This window comes from Bidens hawaiensis, unplaced genomic scaffold, assembly GCF_021521415.1.
Source record: "Bidens hawaiensis isolate Kalapana, Puna unplaced genomic scaffold, B.hawaiensis_p1.1 tig00013241_1, whole genome shotgun sequence".
In the NCBI taxonomy this organism is placed as follows: Eukaryota; Viridiplantae; Streptophyta; class Magnoliopsida; order Asterales; family Asteraceae; genus Bidens; species Bidens hawaiensis.
The window spans coordinates 296,878-320,325 of NW_027492117.1; the positions used below are offsets into that span (position 1 = coordinate 296,878).

Below are 23,448 nucleotides of genomic sequence, written 5' to 3' on the forward strand. Positions count from 1 at the left end.
GGGCTTAGCTGGTTATTACCGGCGATTTATTTCGAACTTCTCAAAGATCGCATTGCCTTTAACAGCTCTAACGCACAAAGGTAAACCGTATATTTGGGGCTCGAAGCAAGAATAAGCCTTTCTGACGCTCAAGCGTTTGTTGTGTGAAGCTCCTGTTCTTGCGCTACCTGAGGGTAATGAAGATTTTGTCGTGTATTGCGATGCATCCAACCAAGGTCTCGGTTGTGTTCTTATGCAACGAGGCAAGGTTATCGCTTACGCATCAAGGCAACTCAAGGTTCATGAAAAGAATTATACAACTCACGATCTCGAACTTGGTGCAGTTGTTTTTGCCTTGAAGATCTGGAGACACTACCTTTATGGTACTAAGTGTATCCTCTACACTGACCATAAAAGCCTTCAGCATATCTTTGATCAAAAGGAACTTAACATGAGGCAACGCCGATGGAACGAACTCATCAGCGATTACGATTGTGAGATCCGGTATCATCCTGGTAAGGCTAATGTGGTAGCCGATGCGCTCAGCCGAAAACCCTGCCAGCTTAACTGTATCTTGCCGCGCACGCAGCTTCACTTTGCGCCGATTCAGAGGAATCTTGAATCACGCATTCGCGAAGCGCAGCGCGCATCCATCAGTAATGGTAACCTTCGCGCCGAGTTAGCGTGTGGCGCGGAAGCGTATTTTGTGCCCAATCTGAGTGGAATTCTCTGCTATCTTAATCGCATCTGGATTCCCTTTGATGAGAATCTTCGCGCTGATATCCTGTGTGAAGCGCACAAATCTCGGTATTCTATTCATCCCGGCGCTGATAAGATGTACAAGGATTTGCGCATTACTTATTGGTGGCCCGGTATGAAGAAGGATATTGCTGTGTTCGTAGCTAGATGCCTGACTTGTTCTAAAGTAAAAGCTGAACACCAACGCCCATCTGGTTTGCTCGAACAACCAGAAATTCCTACGTGGAAATGGGAAGGTATAGCGATGGACTTTATTACCAAGTTACCTTTGACAGCAAGCAAACATGATAGCATTTGGGTAATAGTGGATCGTTTGACTAAGTCTGCTCACTTCCTGCCCATTCGTGAAAACTACCGTGTTGAGCATCTCGCGCAGCTTTATGTCAAGGAAATTGCCTGCCGCCATGGTACTCCTTTGAGCATCATATCCGATCGCGATGGCCGTTTTATATCTCGCTTTTGGAAATCTCTTCAATCTGCGCTAGGAACTCGCTTGGACATAAGTACGGCATATCATCCTCAGACTGACGGACAGTCTGAACGAACTATTCAAACTCTTGAGGATATGCTCCGATCTTGTGTTCTTGATTTTGGAGGTAATTGGGATTCACACCTGCCTTTGATCGAGTTCTCTTATAATAACAGCTATCATTCCAGTATTGGTATGGCCCCATTTGAAGCACTTTACGGTCGTAAGTGCCGCTCCCCGATTTGTTGGAGCGAAGTGGGTGAAGCCCAAATCACAGGACCCGAACTTGTTCAAGAGACAACCGATAAAATCGCCAAGATCCGTGATCATCTGCTAACTGCCAGAAGCCGACAGAAGAGTTACGCAGATCGCAGGCGAAAGCCTCTCGAATTTCAAGTTGGTGATCTTGTTCTCCTCAAAGTGTCGCCTTGGAAAGGTGTTGTCCGCTTTGGGAAGAAAGGTAAGCTTGCTCCTCGATATGTTGGACCATTTAAGATTCTCGCGCGTGTGGGAAAAGTTGCCTACAGACTTGACCTGCCGCCCGCGCTCAGTAATGTGCATCCAACGTTCCATGTATCCAATCTCAAGAAGTGTTTAGCTGACGAGAACCTTCACATTCCACTTGATGAAGTTCAAGTTGATGAATCTATGCATTTCGTTGAAAAGCCTGTTGAGATTATGGATCGCGAGGTAAAGCAAACCAAGCGCAGTCGCATCCCTATCGTGAAAGTTCGCTGGGAGTCCAAGCGTGGAGCCGAGTTTACATGGGAAAGGGAAGATCAAGTGAAGATCAAGTACCCGCACCTGTTCTCTGCGCAACCTACTTCGAGATAAATTTCGGGGCGAAATTTCTTAAAGTAGGGGAGACTGTGACATCTGCCCGATCCGACCCGACCCAGGTACCCGTTTTTCTGACCCGATCTCTTTCTTTTATGATTAATATTTATTTATACTTATATTTTACTTTTAATAATAATATATATTTTCCTTCCCGCCTCCTTCCCTCTCTTTCTTTCCGCCGTCCCGTCCCTCTTCTTCTCTCTTTCCGCCTTCTTTTCCCTCTTGTCGCCGTCCCGCCCTTAAGCCTTGTTTCCCCCTTTTTCTTCTAACTCTTTGCTTGTCCTTTGGTTCTTCCCGCCTAAGGTTGTCTGCGCAGCTCCACGCGCCAGACTCCTTACAAGGAAGCATGCGTGAAGACCATCTGTTCCAGCGATACGCGAGACGAACTCTTCTCGCGGCACGCTAAGAATTGTAATTCTTCTCGCAGCGCGCTAAGAACGGTAGTTCTTCCCGCGACGCGCTAAGGATTTGTAGTTCTTCTCGCAGCGCGCTAAGAATCGTAGTTCATCCCACGACGCGCGAAGAATTATAGTTCTTCCCGCGGCGCGCTAGGAATTGTAGTTCCTCCCGCGGCGCGCTAAGAAACGTGATTCTTCCCGCGGCGCGCCTTAGCTTTCTCGCGCTAGACTTGTATCTTTTCTTCTGTTTTATCTAGCCGTTTACTTTTGTGATGTCTTATCTTCTGTGCTGTTGACCTGACCTATCTTATGTCTGAAAAGCCACTTTTGGCGCAGCATGCGCACCAACCCCATTGGTTGACAGAAAAAGTGACTGACATTATCTTTTGAGATCTGCTTTTTCCATGCTTGACCAGTACCTTTATCTGACCCGCCCATGCCTGTTACTCTTCCCTGTCAGCTTTATCTTGCCCCCTGCAGCTGCCATATCTTTTGATATCTTTTGCTTTTGGAATCTTTTGCTTTTTGAGATCTTTTCCCCTTTTTCTAGGGATTGTGTTCCCTAGGGTTTCTCTATAAATAATAATGTTATTTTTCTTAACACTACACACACAAACACTTATTATCTTTCTCTTCCTTTGCTCTCTGCCGATTGTTCTTCTGCCGCCTCCTCTCGTGCCTCCGTTTTCTCCTCTCTTCTGCCCAGATTTTCGGTAATATATAATATATATTATATAATAATTTACTTATTAATTATGCTAACTTATAATCAAGACTCAAAACCAATCGTTAAAACAATAATCTTTAATTATAGGTTAACTTGTGCTTGTTTAAAGTTGGTTCTTGCTTTATCTTACATCGCACCGTTTATCAAGTGAGTAATCTCGTACCTAATCCCTTTTTATTTTATTTTTATGTTTTGGGATGTTCATGTGTTCGTACAAACTTAGAGTCTTAAACTTGTTTATGAACTTTAGTCGCGCAGTATCCCATGTGTTGAGGACGTTTACTTGGCTGTTTATTTGTATGTGTGTATCATTAACCGCTTTGTTCGGCCTATTCCGAAGTTTTCATGGATCCATTAGATGAACACGGGAGACCTATCGTTTACGGTTTTCTTTGTTTACACTTGCACAGACGTTTTCTTGTTTTTGTGCTCAATTGGGAGCACGGATTGAACTATGAACTATGAGCTATGATCTATTTAGGCTTGATCACAATCTGATTACACCCTTGTTAAACACCAGACATACACGTGTTGCGCGCAGATTTATTGTTATCTATGTATTGTATTAAACTTGATTTCTCACCAACACGCAAGTGTTTGACGTTTTATTTTAACACATGTTCAGGTTTGCTGTAGCTACATTTGGAGCCTGTGGACACGTAGGACGTTTTTACTTTTGGACCTAGATTAAAATGTATCAAGACAAGTTATTGTTGTTCGAATATTTTGCCTTATAATATATTGAATTATGTTGCTTTATGTTATCTTGTGTTTACTTTGCGCGCGCGCGAATGAATGTATTTATTAAATATTGACACCCAATAGTGTCACGAGTAATGAAACAATATGTGGCGCCCCGATGTATAATCCGCCTTTGGTCGGGGTGTTACACCCATGGTCCAGTTTTTATATGCTCAGCCCACTAGGTTATATGTGGGGGATACTCATATTGGGTCTTTTACTAGGGTGCAGCAAGGGGACCCCCTTGGCCCTCTTCTTTTTGCGCTGGTCCTCCATCCGCTCATCCTTAGTGTGCAAGGGACCTGTTCCTTGCCCTTCCATGCTTGGTATTTAGACGATGGAACTATCATTGGTAAGGCTAAGGAGGTTCTTAGGGCGTTGGGCATTATTCACTCAGAGAGGGTGTCTCTGGGGCTTAGGCTTAATATTCAGAAAACGGAGATTTTTTGGCCATCATGCAATGGTTCGAAGAATGTGCCAGGTTTATTCCCTAGCGAGATTAGCAGGCCTGTGAGGGGAGTTAAACTCCTGAGGGGAGCGGTTAGTCGGGATGTAGAGTTTATTCGGTCTTTGGCAAATAAAAGAGCTTTGAGGGCGGTTGAACTTATGAAACGCCTACCAGACCTTAGGGACCCTCAAAGTGAGCTCCTTTTGGTGCGTTCGTGTATGGGGGTTGCTAAGTTAGTGTTTGGGCTCCGGACGTGTCAACCTAAACATGTCAAAGAGGTTGTGGCCATCTTTGAAGCGGGCTTGCGGGGGGCAATTGAAGATACTGTTGTGTGTGGAGGACCGTATTTTGGGGACCTCCAGTGGAGGTTGGCTTCCTTCCCTATGCGTTGCAGAGGCTTAGGAATTTTCTTGGGTGAGGATGTCTCTGCATATGCCTTTGTGGCTTCCAGGGCCCAGTCGTGGAAATTGCAGGACCACATCTTGCGCAGCGCTGGGGTCATGGGAGTAGATAATGACTACTCCCTTGCACTTGGTAATATTAGAACTACTCTTTCTGACCTTGATCTAGGCGGTTTTGCTGATAAGGAGACCACCCCCAAGAAACCTCAACAAACCTTGGCGAATGCTCTTTATGGTAAACACGTACATGATTTGGAAGAGCGATTCGATATGACTCTGAGACAAAATGCAGTTTTTGCTTGTCTCAATGGGGCTCATGCCCAAGATTTTTTGACTGTTGTGCCCATTGAAGGTCTTGGGCAACGGATGTCGGCAGTTGAATACAGAGTCATCCTTTAATACCGGCTCATGATTCCTATTTTCCCTTCAGACGAATCATGCCCCATTTGTAAAAAAGCCTGTTTGAATATATTTGGTGAGCATGCCCTCCACTGTAAGGAATTGTCGGGGTTCAATTATCGTCAAGACTGGGTTAGAGATGTCCTATGGGATGTGCTTAGGAGTGCCGGGATCTCAGCCAAAAAAGAGGCACTTGTTAACTTTCTGACTGATCCGAGAGAGGGGAGATCTACACTACGTCCTGCGGACGTTCTTGTGTTTGGATGGGCAGGGGGTAAGCATGCATGTGTCGACCTCACTGGGGTGTCACCAATGGTGGGGCTAAGAGACAGTGGTTTCGTTCCGAGACAGACGGTTTTGAGGGCGGAATCTAGGAAGGTTGCTAAGCATGAGGCAGCGTGTTTAGAGAATCAGCACGTGTTCATTCCATTTGCCTTCGACACATTTGGATCTCTAGCTCCCGAGGCGGTTCGCTTCTTGGAACGGGTGCAGAAGGTGGTCCACAGTGACTCGCAGAGCCCGAGGAACCAAGGATTTATATTAAGTAGAATAGGCTTTGTGATCCAAAAGCGGCTCAGCTTGTTGCTTGCTTACCCATCATCCAGATGTAGTTTGGTTTGTGTTATATGTTAATAAAAAAGTATCTAAACTTTTGCTCAAAAAAAATATATCTACAATAAACTCAATGAAACTACATAATTAACACAATAATACATGAACATAATACCGACCATCAACAGGTTTGGAGACAAGAGAACCAAAACATGAAGCCATGAGTATTAGCAAATGATTTAAATTAATGGTTAACAAATTCGCCAACCAAATCACATTGAAAGGCTTTAATTTTGCTATTGAATTGTGTCACAATAAGTTGGTGAAATTTGGAGAAGTTAGTAATTGTGTCGGATTTAAATTTCAGTGGGTAGACTCAAACAAAATATGTACATTTGTCAATTAGAACCATATAATATTTAAAACCTGATTTGCTTGGAATTTGCGATGTTCAAAGGCCCCAATGTATAATGACAAGCGGAGCATATGTGATAGTTGTAGAATCATAAAATGGTATTATTTTATTTTTAGATAATTGGCACGACATACATTGAGGCAAACTAAATTATCTATTAAAATTGAAATTGAAATTGAAAATCGAGTCTTTAATAAATTTAAAATAGATTTGCATGGGTGCCTAAGATGATTGTGCCACTGATCATGTGTAAAAGAAAGAAAACTTGATGAAGATGCGGATGTTGGTTCTGTGAAGGGATAGAGATATCCCGTGCTATTGTGGGGGGAAGCGAGAGTCCTAACTGAAAATCATTCACAGTAAAACCAAACGGGTCAAATTCAACATATGTTCAGTTATCATATGTAAATTATGGACATATAAAGGGTTTTTAATTATTTCAGGTGTAAATATAATATTACTTAAAGTATATTCTCATTTAGGGTTGGGGTGTGTGGTGTGATCGGACCCATGTATTGGAATATGACTATTATTAGACCACAGCGGGCGCTTCCCACCCCCATGGTGCCCGATAGCACCGGGAACACTAGCCGTCGGGGCGTTATGGGCGGGGGGTGAACCGGGGTTGGTGAACCCTCATAGATATCAGGTGCCCACATATATAGAGTCAAAAGAGAGATGGAATCCTCAAAAAAAATGATATATACTAAGATATCAAGAAAAATAGATTAGTAGTTTCGAACCGAAATCGGATTTCCTTTTCGTGTCATATGCGCTTAGACGTTACTTTCTCTCCTTTTTTTCCCCGGTCAATATTGTTTCTCCTTAACTCGACACTTACTTATTCCCACTAAAGCTAGTACGCAACGATTTGATTTTGATTCCTATCCAGATTATTCCCTGCTCTCCTTGATCAATATATATAATAAGTATACTTCCTACACAACGCCAGGTGGGGGGAAGGGTTGGTTTTGATTGATGGGTTTTTTATTTGTTATTATTATTATTTTTTTTATAATTAACAATACTAAAATAATAATAAGGTAATGATTATTGAGGCTCCATCCACTACGCTCATTTTGGCCATAAAGCCCATATGGTGACGTAGCGTCACATGGCGCATAACGCCCCATAAGGACTTCATCCACCACACATGGTCTTACCAACATATCGGACCCATCTACGGGATTATCCACATCTGCAAGTTGATTGGCCAGATTCTTCAATTTTTGACGGTAGTCATGGATGGATGAACATGATCAAAAATGAGTTAATATAGGCAGCTAATACAAATCATTGATATTTAGAACATGCAATGCCATTAAAGTTAACATGTTTTGTAAACAGTAAAACAGCCGCACAAGAATGAGCCCTTACTTTTATTTAGGTATTTTGAGTAGATCCACACCATAAACCAAAGACATCGGGATGGGAAGTACGAAAGCGATCACATGATTACGAATTGCTACTAAATTGGCATTGTCATATATATAGAGAAGTTGAGGTTAGTGGAATTTTGTTATGCAGTTTACATCCAGAGACTGCCTCACATTTGATGGTAAAATGCCCGACGGTTAAGGAAATCTGGTCTATTATACATGATTGGGTAAAGGTACCAAAACAATATGGTTTTGATTCGATACGAGAAATTCTTGAGTATCCAACCAAACATAAAAGAAATAAGGAGGAATGTCATGCAGTACAAGCGGTTTTGGCTATTACCAGTTGGGTGATTTGGAATGTAAGGAACGTAAAGACATTCAATGGCAAAGATTTCTCGCTAGCCAAGGTGAGAAACGACATCAAGATCACTTCATTCTTTTGAGTAAAACATATGAGCAAAAGATCTCACTAGATTGGGAGAAATTGTGCATATTTAACTTTGTTAATTTCCCATTGTAAGATGCTTGTCGTTTTTGTTTTCTTTGTTTTATTTTGTTTTCTGTACTTGTTGGGGTTCTTGCTTCTTGTGAGTCCATGTTGAAAACATGAAACCGAAAGAGATTATATAATTTTGTTGATCAGGAAGGGTGGAGAGTATGTGATGGACATGATAAGTATGGAAAATTAGAGAGATTCAAAAGGGCAGGATTTTTGCAAATGGCAGAAGAAGATGCATATTTGTTGACTACTTTGAAAATGATGTAGTGAATGTAACTTAGTTCGTAGATGACCATAAGGAGATCAAAGTGTGAGAACGATGATTATATATCTCGAGATCGTATCCTTAACTGTGTATCTAACAACTTGTTTGATGTTTACCAAATAGTTGAATCCTCTTCATGGGATTCTCTTGAATAAAAATATAACATAGGACGTTACTCATATGAAGTTCGTTATTGGTAATTTCAACGATTACAAAATGGCTGATTTAGGGCGTGTTATAGAACAATCCAATGAATAACTATGTACCTTGGGGCAATTTACTCAACCCAAAATGAAAATGGATCAACCTATGTATCAAGTGTGGTTGATAAATTTCCTCCTTAAAAAGAATATAAGGATACATGAGGCTACTCAAAGTGTACCGAAAGACCGAAATATACTACAAGGTCAGATCTTAGAACACATAATAATTTGATCCAAACTGATGTGTCATTAATATATGAGGCATTTTATATACAAATGCTGATGTGGCGTAGAAGGTAGTTTTAAGAGCAAGAAACCATGTTTAGAGATGAACAAACAAAAGTAGAAATTGACAAAACAAATGTTGAAAAATAAGCATACAAATATGGAAAGTGAACAAACAAATGTTGCAAATAAACGTAGAAACGTTAAAAATGAGCAAGCAAATGTTGAAAATAAAAAGAGTTTATAACAATGAAATTTAAAAGGAGTCTTTGGATTTTCTCTCTCTTTAGGCCCTCAATCTATTGATCGCTCATTTGTAACTTGTAAGTTAATATAAAATTTGGTATATGTTAATGATGTGATAAATAAAGCTACTAGAACTAGAAGGACGGTGTAAAAAGTAAAAAACTAAAAAAAAAATAAAAGAAATATATATTGTTTTGTATCTTCGTTGATTTTTGTAATGGGTTCAACAGATAAAAACTTACGGGTTCGCTCAACTTTTGATAACCCCATTGTCATCTACATGACTCCGCCATGGGCATTTGAACATAGATGCTTGAAAGTATGGCTCAAGTGTAAGTGTGAGGGAAGCAATATATAAATTATTCTTTTTCTTTTAAATGGATAAAATGAATATTTAAAAAAACAATTTTAAAACTTTTTTTACACAAAATGCTTGTAATTAATATGACAAATGTTTTGTGACTGGATTAAACATTATAAAAGTTGATGAAATAATTTTTATTTGTAAAGTAAAACTTGATGAAACAGTTACTATTTGTGAAATGAAAGTTGATGAAACAAGTTATATAAAACTGAGACTTCATAAATCAAATAAAGTTGCAGTTTTGCTTGCATAATTTGTTTTAAATAAAGCTACCAATTTAATAAAAAGAATTGTTACAACAAGAAACTTCTTTTTCTAACAGCAACATAGGCAAGAGATGGAAAGAAATTTCATATTTTAAAGATATTTTAAAGCGACTCCAAATTCTATTCCAAATACAACCTAGAGAGGCTTTGAATTGGAGGTCCGAGTCCCAGGTTACACTGGTTCTATGATAAAAGGAAGAGTTCGTATCATTCATGAAAACATCATATTGTTAATAGTTTGCAATTACAACTTTTGATTTACATAATCGTTTGTCTAAATTGTAGACCGTGTCGGCTAAAGCATAAGTTGCCACCTCGCCTGATATATACATTTGCAATATTAATTGTGTTCTGTTCTATATAAATATATATATATATATACACTAGGTTTAGTGTGTACAAAAAACACCACAAAAACCCTCTAGGCTCTAGTAACTTGCACAAGGCAATGTCAAAAGATCTCACCATCTTCTAGCTCATACAAAACACCACCATTATCAACCTCATCATCATCGTCAACATACTTGTACCCATAATAATATTCTTCCTTCAATCGCAACCCAAGTTTCTCCAACGGGTTTTTGATCCATGAATACTGGCACAGCTTCTCGAGCTCCCTCAGAACTGCTAAATTGTCATCCATGGTTACTGTTCTTCCTATCTGAAAGCAGACAAAGATAATGAGTTAATAAGAGAATAATATTTCACCATATTGTAACCAACAGTCTTTATTGTTCCACTAAAGTCACTCAGGCCCCGTTTGTTTTTTTAGAGATTTAAGTCTGAATCTGAATAACACATCTGAATGTTAAGAGGTGGTTCAAATGTCTGAAATCTGAATCATTAAGAGGTGGAGGCTAGAGACGAACCTCTAGTAGTCGGAGATGGAGCCTAGTCTCCGGGTTAGAAGTTAATGGAGGCCGGAGACAAACATATGTTTTTTTTGGGTTAAGAGGTTTTCAGACCCACTAAAAGCTCTTACTGTCAGATGCTATTAAGACGCTGAACCTCTTAATGCCAGAAAACAAACAAACAGCCCCACGTCTGATTACGTTTGACCGAATCAGACGTTTTCCTCTATTCAGAGAAAAGAGGCAAAAACAAACAGGGCCTCACTTTTTCAAAATTAAGTGATCTAAATGGTAAGTGTATGAAACTTGCTATTAGTTTTTTTCAAAGTTTTACCTAAAAATAGAATAACTGTTAAAAAAAGAATTCACTAAAAAATACCAAATTGAACTGGTTTTGGTTGTTGGAAAAAAGTGAAAAGTGAGTGACCGATTATTAGTTCATGGTTTTATGAGTTTATCCTAAATAATAACTAATAAACCCATTTCAGAATTTAAAGATTGTTAGGTAAAAAAAGATACCTTCTCTACTTCTTCTCGTTGTTTGTCGCGTTTCATCTGCAACTCCGACTTGGCACTCTGGAGTATGACTTCTTTAGCAGCCCGAGCTGCTCTTATTCTGGACTCAATATTTGACATTTCTGTTAATAAGAAGACAAATACAATTCATGTCAACCATAAATATGATGAGATAACGCTAAACAAATCATTACTTAATGAAATTACTATAACTTTACCTTCATGTTTCTGTCTTAATGATACCTCCTTTGTCTGAGGTGTTTTTACATAAACATCATTGCCCTGCACAAAATTCAACACTCACATTAAACCATATAATCACACAATAGCATAATAAACATACAATTAAAGTTCATGAAATTTACCTTTACTGTATTTGTACCCGAACAACCTTTCATGATTTGTTTCAATTCGATTAAAGTACAATCACCGAATGAACCGAACACACTCTCGATCTTCTCTTTCGTTGACGAAACCAAACCATACTTCCTTAAAAACCCACGCAACGGGCCACTCAAATCACCTCTTGATGCCAACAAGAATTCATTCTTTAGCCTTGCTTTTTCCGCACACGATAATATAGGTTTCGGTTTCACCTCAGAGCTTGCAGTAACAATGTTTGTAGCTTCAAGCTTCTTTGCTTTTAAACCAACACCGACACTATTTTCTTTAACCACACACGATAATATAGGTTTCGGTTTCACCTCAGAGCTTGCTGTAACAATGTTTGTAGCTTCAGGCTTCTTTGCTTTTAAACCAACATCGACACTATTTTCTTTAACCGCACACGATAATATAGGTTTCGGTTTCACCTCAGAGCTCGCTATAACAATGTTTGTAGCTTCAGGCTTCTTTGCTTTTAAACTAACGACTCTATTTTCTTTAAACGCACACTCTAATATAGGTTTCGGTTTCACCTCAGAGCTCGCTGTAACAATGTTTGTAGCTTCAGGCTTCTTTGCTTTTAAACTAACACTGAAACTGTTTTCTTTAGTGGGTTCGTGATTTTTGTTTGGTATTACAACACTCTTCTTCAGTATGCTCAGTTTTAACGACTTTGCCTCCAATAATTTCCAACTTTTACCAAAAGTTTCATTCAATTCTTTTGCCATCAAATGAACATAATTCCCAGGTGGATTGTATCGCATCGTGTTGGAAAATGTGAGTCTAACATCAGAACAAAACGCTTCTGCAGATGAATAATTATCATTATCCAATTTCTTGCTTATTGTTCCCAAATCCATAGGATGAGTTATGATGGAGAAATAATCAGGAGTCCTAAGCGCAACGGGGTCAACTGGTTGGTTGAAAACAGGCCCGTATTTATGAATCATTAACGTTTTAAGAATCTTTCTGCACTCGGTTTTTTTTCCAGTATCGATCTTCTGCCTTTTGTTATGTGGGGCCTCCAAGATTTCAGGTGGGTCGGGCCGTTTTTTAGAGCTCGATATTATCATCCTCACCATGTCTAGAACTTAAAACACCAAGCTGAAACAAGATTCTGAAAAAAAAAATACATCTCAAATCAGTATATAATTAATTTATAAAGCAATAAATCTATATGATAAATTTTACATTAAATATTTAATATCTAATAGCAAAACATAGCAATTGAGTAATAATTACTGCTTGATGATTATTTGTTTCAAGCTAAATTTAAAATAGAAAATAATTGTGAAGAAAAACAATTCCATAAATACTAACCATGTTTAAAATTAATATTATATTTAAGTAAAATATAAACACTAAGCACTTAAATCACTTAATTACTATAAAAAAAAAATGATTCAACATCCATAAATCTATGATCATTATGCATTAAATAGTTATAAAAATCTAAGAACAAAACAGAGCACAATGAGCTTAAACCCTATATAAAACCCTTTAATATTATTTTCCCCAAACTAAAATCACTAAAACCGTAAAAAATAAACATATTCACAACAAAAATCAAAATCATCAAACCCTAATTACAAAACCTATTAAACAAATTATAATCAATTACTACAAGTGAATACCAAATTAAAAACTAGTTCAATTCAGTAACAAAATTAATGAAAAAAAACAATAATTATTATTAAAAATTAAAAAAATCACATTAAACCCTAACAATCAAATCGAACCAATTACCGTTTTCGATTCTGATATCGTTAAACGTTAAACCCTAATACAGCGAAAACTCATAAACAATCGAATATAAGTTAAATTCAAGTACTAAAGAACTAAAATCACATTAAACGTAATGAAATTAATAATAATAATAATAATAATAATATTGAATATTAATAATAATTACCTGAAGACTGCCGGCGAGTGTGAGAAGAAGAAGTGAAGAATGAGAGTGAGAATTCTGTGATGTGTGAGAAGGTTTACATAAGATATTATTAAGTTACATAAACGGTCCCTCAAGTATTTGGAAATGTACGCTTTAGGTCACTAACGGTAACGGAATTGGATTTTATTTTTGGTCAAAGATTGTGTTTCTATGGGTATTTTTGGTGTGATGTGTTTGTGTAATTAATGATTAGCGGTTCATCTGCTTAAAAAGAAATATTTTGGTTACTTTCCATAACTCAAAACTATTGTGAAAATATTATGACATTTATTTCCAAGATTTTGTTACTGATATTTTGTATGGTAAAATCAGTGGTCTAGATTCTAGAATATGTATTAAACCAACTTAGTTCCGCTCATTACCAAAGTTTTAACATTATTTTTTTTACAACTTTCATATATTTACTTTTTATTACTCTAAATTTAGTCTGAAATATTTGTCTTTATAACTTATGGTTATACTTTTTGGTTCTTCGACTTTGAAAATGATTTTTTTTTCCTTTTCAACTTTTATCGTAATACTTTTAGCTTTATAACTTTTGCTTCAAAACTTTTAGTATTCCAACTCGGCCACAAACACTTTTCACTTTTACCATAAAATGTTTAGACTTTCAACTTTGTCACAAAACATATTGACTTTTACAATAAAACAAATAAATTTTCAACTTTAGCCACAAAACTTAAACAATGACAGACAAATCAAACAGATGACCAACTTTTCACCGAGTAACCGCTGTAACGCGCAGGTAAAATAGTTGCTATGTTTAAAGAGTATTTTTTTGTTGTGAAAATAATAAAAAGTTTGTGAAAATATTATAATAAAATTATTTATAGATAGTATTTCATTTTTCTTCCATTTGATTTTATGAGACTTTGGTTCCTTAATTATCGTTTATTTGAACCAACTTAATCGCCCCGTTCTTGCCCTTCAACCACAATCTCCATAGGATCATTTTAAGACTCACCTTTTGGGTCATAAAACTAACTCATTTTATTCTAACATAATTTGAGTAACTTCTCTTCTACTCTCATTTCCCAAAACTCTACTTCTCTCACAAAGATGTCCTCTTAAAATGGCAACAATAAAGATTTGGCAAACAACAAATTGAACATCTAAACATATCACTACTACAAGCGGACTAGTATGCCAGTTTAAATTATCTAAAAGCCCACAAATTCAACAGGTAATACAACTAGGGTGTACAACGGGTTCACTTTACTATCTAACTTGTTAACTAATATAATTTGGTTGCACAACCAGATCACTAACATATACATGGGAGCATTGGCGGACGGACTTGAAGGCCAATGGGGGTATAGACCCCCACTCAACTTTTTCCAATTAGTGTATTTTGTTTCAAAAATTGTCTTAAGTAACTAAGTTAATAGGTCCTGTAATTTTTTTTTCTAGCCCCTTAATCCCTACTCTTTACTTCCTGGCCCAGCTCAAGCCCAATTAAATTCACTTTAACATCGTTGTTGTTTTTTAGTTCAGACAAGGAGTAAAAGTCAATAGTGGATATTTTATAATTGTAACAAAAATAAATAATATTTTATTTAATAATAAGTTGTATTGTGAAGAATAAATATTAATATTGTATCCATTTACATATATAAAGTCGATTTAATTCACTTTCAGATAAGATCCTTCGTATTGTGGAAAACATATTAAAATCGACTTGATTGTTTTAACAATATTTTTGTTGATATGAAAATTCAATAGTTTGGTTATCGCTTTAAAAAGATTAACATAAAGTTACTTCATGGCAACTTTGAAACCGTATGGTTCATTTTTCTATGTTAATAGCGTGCAAAAAGATGAAAGATTTGTTAACTTTAAACTCGTTTGGTTCATTCCTTTGGCGTAACAATTATTTAAGCTAACAGCTGAGATATGTTTTTTGGCAGTAAGATCGTAAAGACAAATTGAACAATTGAATAAAGAGAAATTTTTCAGCATACACTTTTTTTTCTTTCAACGATTATTTTTCTTCCCACTGAATAAACTTTCTGGATCCGTCACTGCATGGGAGTATGAGTGTAATGGTTATATAACTTGGTTTTAAGACGGAGTCAGGCACTATATAATGTTACTCCATAAATAATCGTGTTCTAAATGGAATACTATTTCTCCACATATTGTATGCAACTCGACTATTAAAACAAAACCAGGTTCTATTCATTGCCTTTTTTTTTAAATAAAAAGAAAGTAAAAATGGAAAAGTCCTTTCAAAAGATTTTTAGTTCCTTAAATAACAAATTTTAACGTTATTTGAAGAGTTTCAATGTTATATAAATTTATCAATTTAGCAAGTTTCACGTTATTCTAAAAATCTAAGGTTTTTTTTTTCAACTAAAGTGACATGTATTGTATTAATTTAAAAGAAAATTGATCAAATTTCAACACTTGCATATGTTGGTAAGAAATTTTTACATAGTTGTAACAGAGAATGATAAATGATTCTGTTTTCTAAAAGATTATGTTGTATTTTGAGGCACTAGACATTCACATTTCTTTTATTAGATAACACGGAAAGCAGATGAGTAATAAAGCATAGAAGGATGAAGAGATATGGATCCACAAAAAAGACCCTGACACACATGAATAAAATGCATGATTAAGTATGAGGGTTTTTTTTATGTAATATTCCAACATTCACTTAGAATGTCTATAAGTCCTTCACTATAGCGAATGAAGGTTAAAATCCTAGCATTGAGGGAATTTAATGGAAGAATACCAGACCACCAAACAACAAAAACTGATTGAACGTTTTTAAATTCCAATTTTCATTTCCATCCGACTTCGCAAACTAAAAGGGCCTTAACAAATTTTGCATAGTCGTTTCAAGCTTCTTGTTTGATACTAGGAATTGGATTTTTAAGGGTAAATTAAAATTTTTGTCTTTTTGAATTACCCAAACTATGGACTGGTCCTCTTCGAAAATGACTTTCACCCATTGTCTTTAATTTGGATTTTTATCTCGCTTTTAGATCTTTACACTAATGGATGCTAAGTTTTTCGGTTAACTTACCTCAAATGCAAACGTTCAAAGTACGTGAAGTTTTGATGATTCATGCGGGTCTAAGACGTGAATGAGTGTAGCAAAAAAATTAAGATTGAAGACCCTTGGCGGACCGCCAACTCTTGATGGCGGTCTGACATGCTCCGCTAACGAGGAATGATGACCTAGAATTTGTTTTAATGATTAGGTCAGTCAAAGATTCTTGGCGGACTACCGCTCAAGTACTTGACGGGTCCGCCACCGACCTATTGAGCCAGAAACCATAAACTCAGTTATAAAACGCGTGATTTATGCTGATTTCAAAACTTTACACTTAGAGACGACTGAGGAGGAGATTTTGGTGCTATTGAAGTTTGGAGATTGCATCCGGGAGCAAAGGATTAAAGATTTGAGCTTGCTTGCGCGTTAGAATTTAGAATCATTCAGTTATTGCTTCGGTTTGGTGCTCTTGTTATTTGAAGCGTTATGAACATGTTTTGCAGAATATCTATTGGTTTTTCTCCATTTGATATGACTATGCTTGGTTAAATTTGTTAAACTACGTACCTATGATTATAGATGTTTATTGACATATCTGATTGCTTTTCAGGTTTTAACGATTGTATACCGAGTTTACTATTGAGAGTCGAGTTTTTATTAATCTGAATAGTGTTTATATATATTGGTTGTTTGTTTGAATCTCGTGTTTCTTTGATTGCATGATTGAGTGTCGTGCCGGTTAGAGTTACGCTTTAGATCCATTACTTTGTGTGATTGGCTATTTTGTGGTAGAGCTAATCATTGGCTGCAACTAATTATGAAGTAACTTTGAAGAGGGTTAGTCCAATATATATATTCTCAAATAAGCATCCTATGAACTTGGCTGCAACTCGATCATTGTCTAATTTTCATCTCAATGATAGCCAACCAACTTATCAATAGTCTTAGTTCAGGTCATCTCTACATGGTCCGATTCACTACCGACAATTAGAAGAAGGGTTAGGCTAAATGTACCCCTCTCTTAGTTGCCATACCCCTCCACTAAACTTTAAATTCCTTCAACAATTTTATATTATATATTAGTACCCTCTAACATTTTTTAAAATTAAGGGTCTCTCTTTAAAAGTTTTATTTTAATTTTTTTATTTCTATAATATTTTTTGCTAGACTTATATGTGTGTTGATATTCTACTTTGCAAATATTATGTCACCAAGTTAAAACATTATATATAAAAAATAAACTTTTAAAGAAAGAGCATAAAATTTAAAAAGTGTAAGAGGATAGTGATATGTCAAATAAAATTGTTGAATTCAAAGTTCATGGGAGGGGGAACGTATGACAAGTAAGGGAGATGTACGTTTAGTCTAACCCTTTTCACATATTCAGTGGAATTTCTTATGGAATTATTTTCAGTTTATCAAAAACACCTTCCAAAATTATCTTATGAAACATGGTATAACTGTAAACCATCACTTGTCACTTAAATGTGTGTCGCTTATAGTTTAAAACATGCTGAACTTAGAAACAAAACATCATGCGTGGCGACACAAAACACTACCGAACACAATTTTTTGTGGGTTTAAAACGAAACGACACGACACGGATAAATATAGGATTCTAGTTTGGGTTGACTGTTGAGTACTTCAACCCACCAGCCTAAAACTTATTAACCTGTTAACTTGACACGATTGACACCCCACAAGTATGGAAAATAGAAGAAAGACATAACGCAAGCAAATATTAGATTGCATACATAAGAAAACAAAAGTACACATATTTAGAAATGTTTGCCTTCCATCACTAGAAATTAATCAGTACTAAAGCAAGCAAATACAAGTCTAGTATTTGGTAAATCATTAATTAGTATAAAGTTATTACAGCTCAGGTAAAGTGAGAAATGAGAACCCTCATCCTCGCCATCGTTATAATTTATTAATAACCAGAACTTCCAGGCGTAAAGCTCATGTGCTGTTGGGCTCTTTTGTTTTCGTCTATCTAAATAATCGTTAAACATACGAATAAGCTATGTGAATGGAGTGAATGGTCTAAGAGAAGAGAAGTAGTTATACCTTTGCTCTAAGGAACTGATTGCTGTTATGCAGCTCAAGTTCCTGCATTAAAGAATATTTTAGAAAGTATTAGAACTATAAATATGAATTTCCCGTAGACGATACAATTATCATGACATCATATAAATTTTTATTAATTCTATATGTTCATTACAAATGGAAGCATGCATGAATTAACATATACATACAAAATAATAATTAAGATCAACATTTTATGATAGTGAGAACAAAATGTCCATTATTACTTACCCTTTTTTGCATGCGCTCAATTTCACCAAAAAGAAGTTCAATCTGCAATTTTATATTTCAAATAGGATTAATAAAATAGTTGTAAAATTCAATTAAGTTATAATATGGAGATTCAAGAGGTTAGAAATGAGAAGAACTTGTACCTTTCTCGCACGAATTTTGCTAATTGCTTTCTCTAACTTACTTTCAAGGTTTTGAAGGTCCTTCCCTGGCATGCTTGTTAGTGGTTCACCCATTATAATCCTGTAAAATTGGTTCTTTTACAATACGTGTTCATATTAAACATACGCGAAGTATATATTTGTGAAAGGTACCTGTTTTGATTCTGAAGGTATGCAACTTGCTCACGCAGTTTTGTAGCTTCATGTTGGTAAAACTGTAGTTTTTAGGTGATTGTGTTTCATTAAATCTCTGGAATTTAATTAATATGTAGATATTAATTTGTCATACTAGAAGTATGAACTTCACTATACTACACTTTTATGGAATTTTTTGTACTATGTATACTTCCACACTTGTAGGTGTTTTTTGGAACTTCCTATGTATACTTGTAGGCAGATCGCTACTCCAAAAGCGAACTCAGCAAGCTCGCCTAGGTGGCAAGCAAACTCAATACATTATCGTGAAAAAATGGGTAAGATTGATGAAGAACTCTATGGAGTTTGGCTTTCCATCTAAACAAACTTACCGAGGTCGCTTATTAAGACAAGTGAACTGCCTAGAAGTACAAGAAGTTCTAAAAAGTAACTAGAAGTACCAAGTGCCTTATAAAATTACCTACTTCAGATTTTTTTTTAATATTTATAAATATTAAGACAAATATGTGTACATTTAACTTTCTTGTAGCAGGTTAAGTAACTACAACTATAATAAGTTAGCAGTATATACATATATGAAAGGTTACCTGAGCTGCATTGGGTTCAGCAACCGAACCATTGCTAGGTAGATCTAAGCATGATTTTTTGTACCTGTCGATTGTCCCTCTAACACTACAATAACAAGAATATAATGAGTATTAATGTGCTGATACCAAATTATAGAAATGACAGGTATATAAGAGTAACAAATAGAACTCTCGATCGATGTGGGGCAAAAAATGTTAACTAGTAACTCTGAAAAAAAATTGAACGAATTTGGAAAATTAAAGATAGAGATAGTATATTTATCAAGAATATCAAAATCATCCAAGAAGGTACGTTTATCACCTAGAATATAGGTCTAATTTAAACTTTGAACTTAATTAGTACTTGCTGGTTTGTTTATATTTGTTGGTTTTGTTTGTTAGTTTTTCATATTAGACTAGGATTTGTTTAATGTTTAGTAAGCATGAGTGTATTTCGTTGCTCATTGGATGCCTGATATGCAACACCCGCCATCTTATTGGATCACCATTAAGTAGAATTTAATTAGTAGAATTTAATTGAACCTTTGTTCCTCAGTTAAAAAAAATCGTTTTGATTATTTCTTACACGAAAAAGATGAACCCCGTTCCAAATTTGATCACATGAAACCATCACATCAACCAAGGCAAATTTAGGCCCTATTGCACAAAATTACATACAAAATCCAAATAGAACTCTTCAATTTCAAACCAAAGTTATCAAGATTTGAAAAATCACATATTATTAATTTGTGGTTTAATTGAACAAGATAGGTTGGAAGGAGATAGAAAAGAAAGATGCTTGTTATCATGATACATAACAGACAAAAAAAAACTCTATGGCAACTGTTCATCGGTTGCTTTCTGTAGTACATGTATGTCTGGGTGAGTCATTTATTTTTTGTCAAGTTTATTAATAACAATAGAGTCAAGGTGTGTTTGACTTATTTCAAAACTCGTATGTTTCTCCATCTTATTTTCATTTTGATCCAATAGTTATTCCAATAAAAAGTTATTTCTAATTAGTCTTGGGATAGTTTAAATATTCAAAGATCATAGGTTCAAGTCATAAAAACTACAAGACTACAAAAAACTAAGCTTGAAAACTAGTAATACGGGGAAAGATTATATTGCACTTAAACAAGAAACATTCTAAGCTATTTATACTCGAACAAATAAACGTGGTCATTTATTTTCTAGAAATCAGAGTGTTGCTATCATCCTCAATCTCATATTTCTCATGTGCCGGTTCCAAAGAACAACCTAAGCTTGAAAACTTTTATGAGAAGACTGTGAATCTAAGACATAAAAGAACCAACCCCCTTGAACTAGACCCTTATTCGTGTTCTTCTTATATTCTTTTCGCTATTAAACTGTTTTGGTCATTTGAGTCCCATCTACTCTCCACCACATCTTAATATTTAAATATACCACTTTAGGGGTCGGATAAAATAAAAATGATTTTTATTGTAATAAGTGTACAAATAATTAGAATAATTATGTTATCACTAGAGTAATTATTATTACATTATAACGTTTGAACTAGTGTAATTATTATTATACTATATATGTTATTTTTTATAACATAATTACTCAAGTTTAAAACTGTAATTACTCTAATTATTTGTATATTTAGTATATTAATTTTATTTGTATTTGATCTCACCCCTAGGGTTAAACTATATTTACAAAATAGAAAATAATTCACAACTTGAAAAATAAGTTGGGAATTTCTTGGAGTTTTTTTTTTATTATTTCAAGAGTGTTTTATTTCAAAATTTATTTATCAAAACATGTTGCTTTAAAAGTATTCATATAGGACTCATTTAATTCACTATAAGTTATTATTGACTGAGTCATTTTTTCTTTCTTTTGAACGGCTAACGAATCATTTTTATTTATTATGGGTATTGGATTTCATACAGAGATATAATAGTTTAATCCGTGAAGTCTAAATATGTAGTTTGATTAGGGGATTTTTTCTGAACATTTTAAAATATGTGATTAGTTCTTCTTAGTTCTTTAAAAACATATTTATGAGGTTATGTCTGAACAACAGCTTCTACAAATAACCTAGGATTTCTCGATTGTCTTTTATCTTTGGTATTGTATGTTTCTAGTTTGGTTATGTTAGAATTCGTTGATATAATGGAGTGTAGTCTTTCTATACACGATCTTTAAAGCATTTCAAAAAGTTGGATTTACGTATGATTTTAAGGAAACCTAAAATGAGCTAATTTTAAAATCTCTTTTTTTCTCTGGAGATCATTAGTTGTCTTTGTCACGCTGGTAATACATTTAGCGAGTTTTTGGCACATTTTGTATGAGTCAATCAGAGACGCTCATTATGTATCATCAAATATTGTTGTGGCATTTCCTCTCCATCATACTTTTTCTCGCCCCCCCCCCCCCCCCCTTCTCTCTCTCACACACACACACACAAAATACTATAATCAGGATCTCTCTTTGTCTATAGCCCTTTTTGTTTCAATTTCCACGTAATGTAAGCCTGGATATTAATGTTGTACTTTGTCGTTTCAGTATTGTAAAAGTCGGTCTAGATGGCCGAGTATTCGTAGGTAAAACGTGATACCCTTGAGAGTTTGTCATAAGTTGATTAAGAAACATAACTTAGTGGTTTTCTTAGCTAAGCTGATCTGAACAACTAAATGCTTTTTTTTCTATCCTCGGTTAACAATTATTGTCCATGTCCTTTGAATTTTCATAGACGATATTTCACTTAGATGACAATTATTTATGGAAGGGTCAAGTGACGGAACTGTTGATCAACAAAATCTTTGCTTTTTGGCATGCAAAAAATCATAGTGACTATGTTGCCATCTTTAAAAATTAAAACAAAGGTTCGAAAAAGATAAATATTAAAAGTTACATATATAACCTGAGAGAAAATGAAAACAAAAATAAATGTGAGGACACCTGAATCTTTGTTCCACATGAAGAATTAATTAATAACCTTCAAAATAGAATCCCGTAATTTAATAACTTAAGTTTTTGTGTCCTTTGTTCTCATATCTTCTCACAAGTCACATTCAACTAAAAAAAGGTTGATAAGTTTTGACCGAATTTAAGTTGTGTTAATGAACGTCATATACAATGTAAGATGATCCAATAATTCGAGAAACAAAATAAACATAAGTTATACCTGTTGTTAGCGTACTCATATACACGGCCACCGCTTGAAAAGATGATAAGAGCAACCTCAGCATCACTAAGTATACACAACTCATAGGCTTTCTTGAACAACCCATCTCGACGCTTGCAAAAGGTCACCTGTCGATTCTTTTTGTTCTCGATCCGCTTGATCTCAATCTTTTCCTTCCCAGGCTTTTTTTGCGAAGACAAGCTGCAGTCATTCTGAAACGAAATGGACTTTTCGCTATGGTGAAAATCAGGCTCAATATTCTCCGAATTTTCCATGTTTCCCTAGAAAAATTACTTAAAAGACTTCACCTCAAGAAAAGGAAGAATAACAATGGGTATGTGTAACTGAGGAAAGAAACTAATCAAGTTTCAAACCAAAGCAGGAAATGAGAAAATGACTAGAGGGAATTGAAGGTGGCTGGTAGAAGAATAAGAAGATGAGTTTTTGTTTAGTGAACGGTGACTAGCAATATATATATACACCCCATAAGCATTAATATTATTATTTTTTTTACTATTATAATTAATTATTTTGAATACCGCCCGATCTTTACAATGTAGAAATCGAATTCACCTCATAGGACTTTAGGTTAATCAAAAGGGGTTTGTTACATGCATAATATGGTGTTTCTAAAACACTCATCCAATCCGCCACACATAGAGCGATCCGCGACGGATTGCTTGGATGTTTTGAAAAAATGTGTTTTTTGTCATTTTGCTGTTTTTTTGTTATTTTATTATGTTTTTGTCTTTTTGTTGTCTTTTCTTTTAATTATTTATTTTCTTTTGTACGTTTTGTTTTTTTG

The 23,448-nt window shown here is 35.4% G+C and overlaps 2 protein-coding genes across 2 annotated transcripts; both read right to left on the reverse strand.

Annotated features, from left to right (window-relative positions):
- Nucleotides 1-9,957: 9,957 nt before the first annotated feature.
- On the reverse strand, nt 9,958-13,550 carry LOC143543642 (uncharacterized). Its single transcript, XM_077035913.1, has 6 exons — nt 13,242-13,550; nt 11,928-12,446; nt 11,311-11,768; nt 11,164-11,227; nt 10,949-11,067; nt 9,958-10,239 (listed from the first exon to the last, which is right to left on the reverse strand). The coding sequence occupies exons 2-6, from the start codon at nt 12,409-12,411 to the stop codon at nt 10,030-10,032; spliced, it is 1,335 nt and encodes a 444-aa protein (XP_076892028.1). The 5' UTR covers nt 12,412-12,446; nt 13,242-13,550; the 3' UTR covers nt 9,958-10,029.
- A 4,664-nt stretch (nt 13,551-18,214) lies between these two features.
- Nucleotides 18,215-22,918, reverse strand: LOC143543641 (floral homeotic protein AGAMOUS-like). Its single transcript, XM_077035912.1, has 7 exons — nt 22,644-22,918; nt 19,505-19,589; nt 18,914-18,976; nt 18,744-18,854; nt 18,601-18,642; nt 18,352-18,393; nt 18,215-18,277 (listed from the first exon to the last, which is right to left on the reverse strand). Exons 1-7 carry the CDS (start codon nt 22,916-22,918, stop codon nt 18,215-18,217), a joined length of 681 nt encoding a protein of 226 aa, XP_076892027.1.
- Between the last annotated feature and the right edge of the window lie 530 nt (nt 22,919-23,448).

Excerpts from the sequence above, each read along its gene's own strand:
- LOC143543642 (XM_077035913.1), bottom strand. The coding sequence starts at position 12,411 with ATGGTGAGGATGATAATATCGAGCTCTAAAAAACGGCCCGACCCACCT. Across the intron at positions 11,068-11,163 it reads ATTAAGACAGAAACATGAAG|AAATGTCAAATATTGAGTCC; the intron begins GTAAAGTTATAG and ends TCTTATTAACAG. Across the intron at positions 10,240-10,948 it reads AACGAGAAGAAGTAGAGAAG|ATAGGAAGAACAGTAACCAT; the intron begins GTATCTTTTTTT and ends GTCTGCTTTCAG.
- LOC143543641 (XM_077035912.1), bottom strand. The coding sequence starts at position 22,918 with ATGGAAAATTCGGAGAATATTGAGCCTGATTTTCACCATAGCGAAAAG. Across the intron at positions 18,855-18,913 it reads ACCTTCAGAATCAAAACAGG|CAATTTTACAGGATTATAAT; the intron begins TACCTTTCACAA and ends TTGTAAAAGAAC. Across the intron at positions 18,643-18,743 it reads GCAAAATTCGTGCGAGAAAG|ATTGAACTTCTTTTTGGTGA; the intron begins GTACAAGTTCTT and ends ATAAAATTGCAG.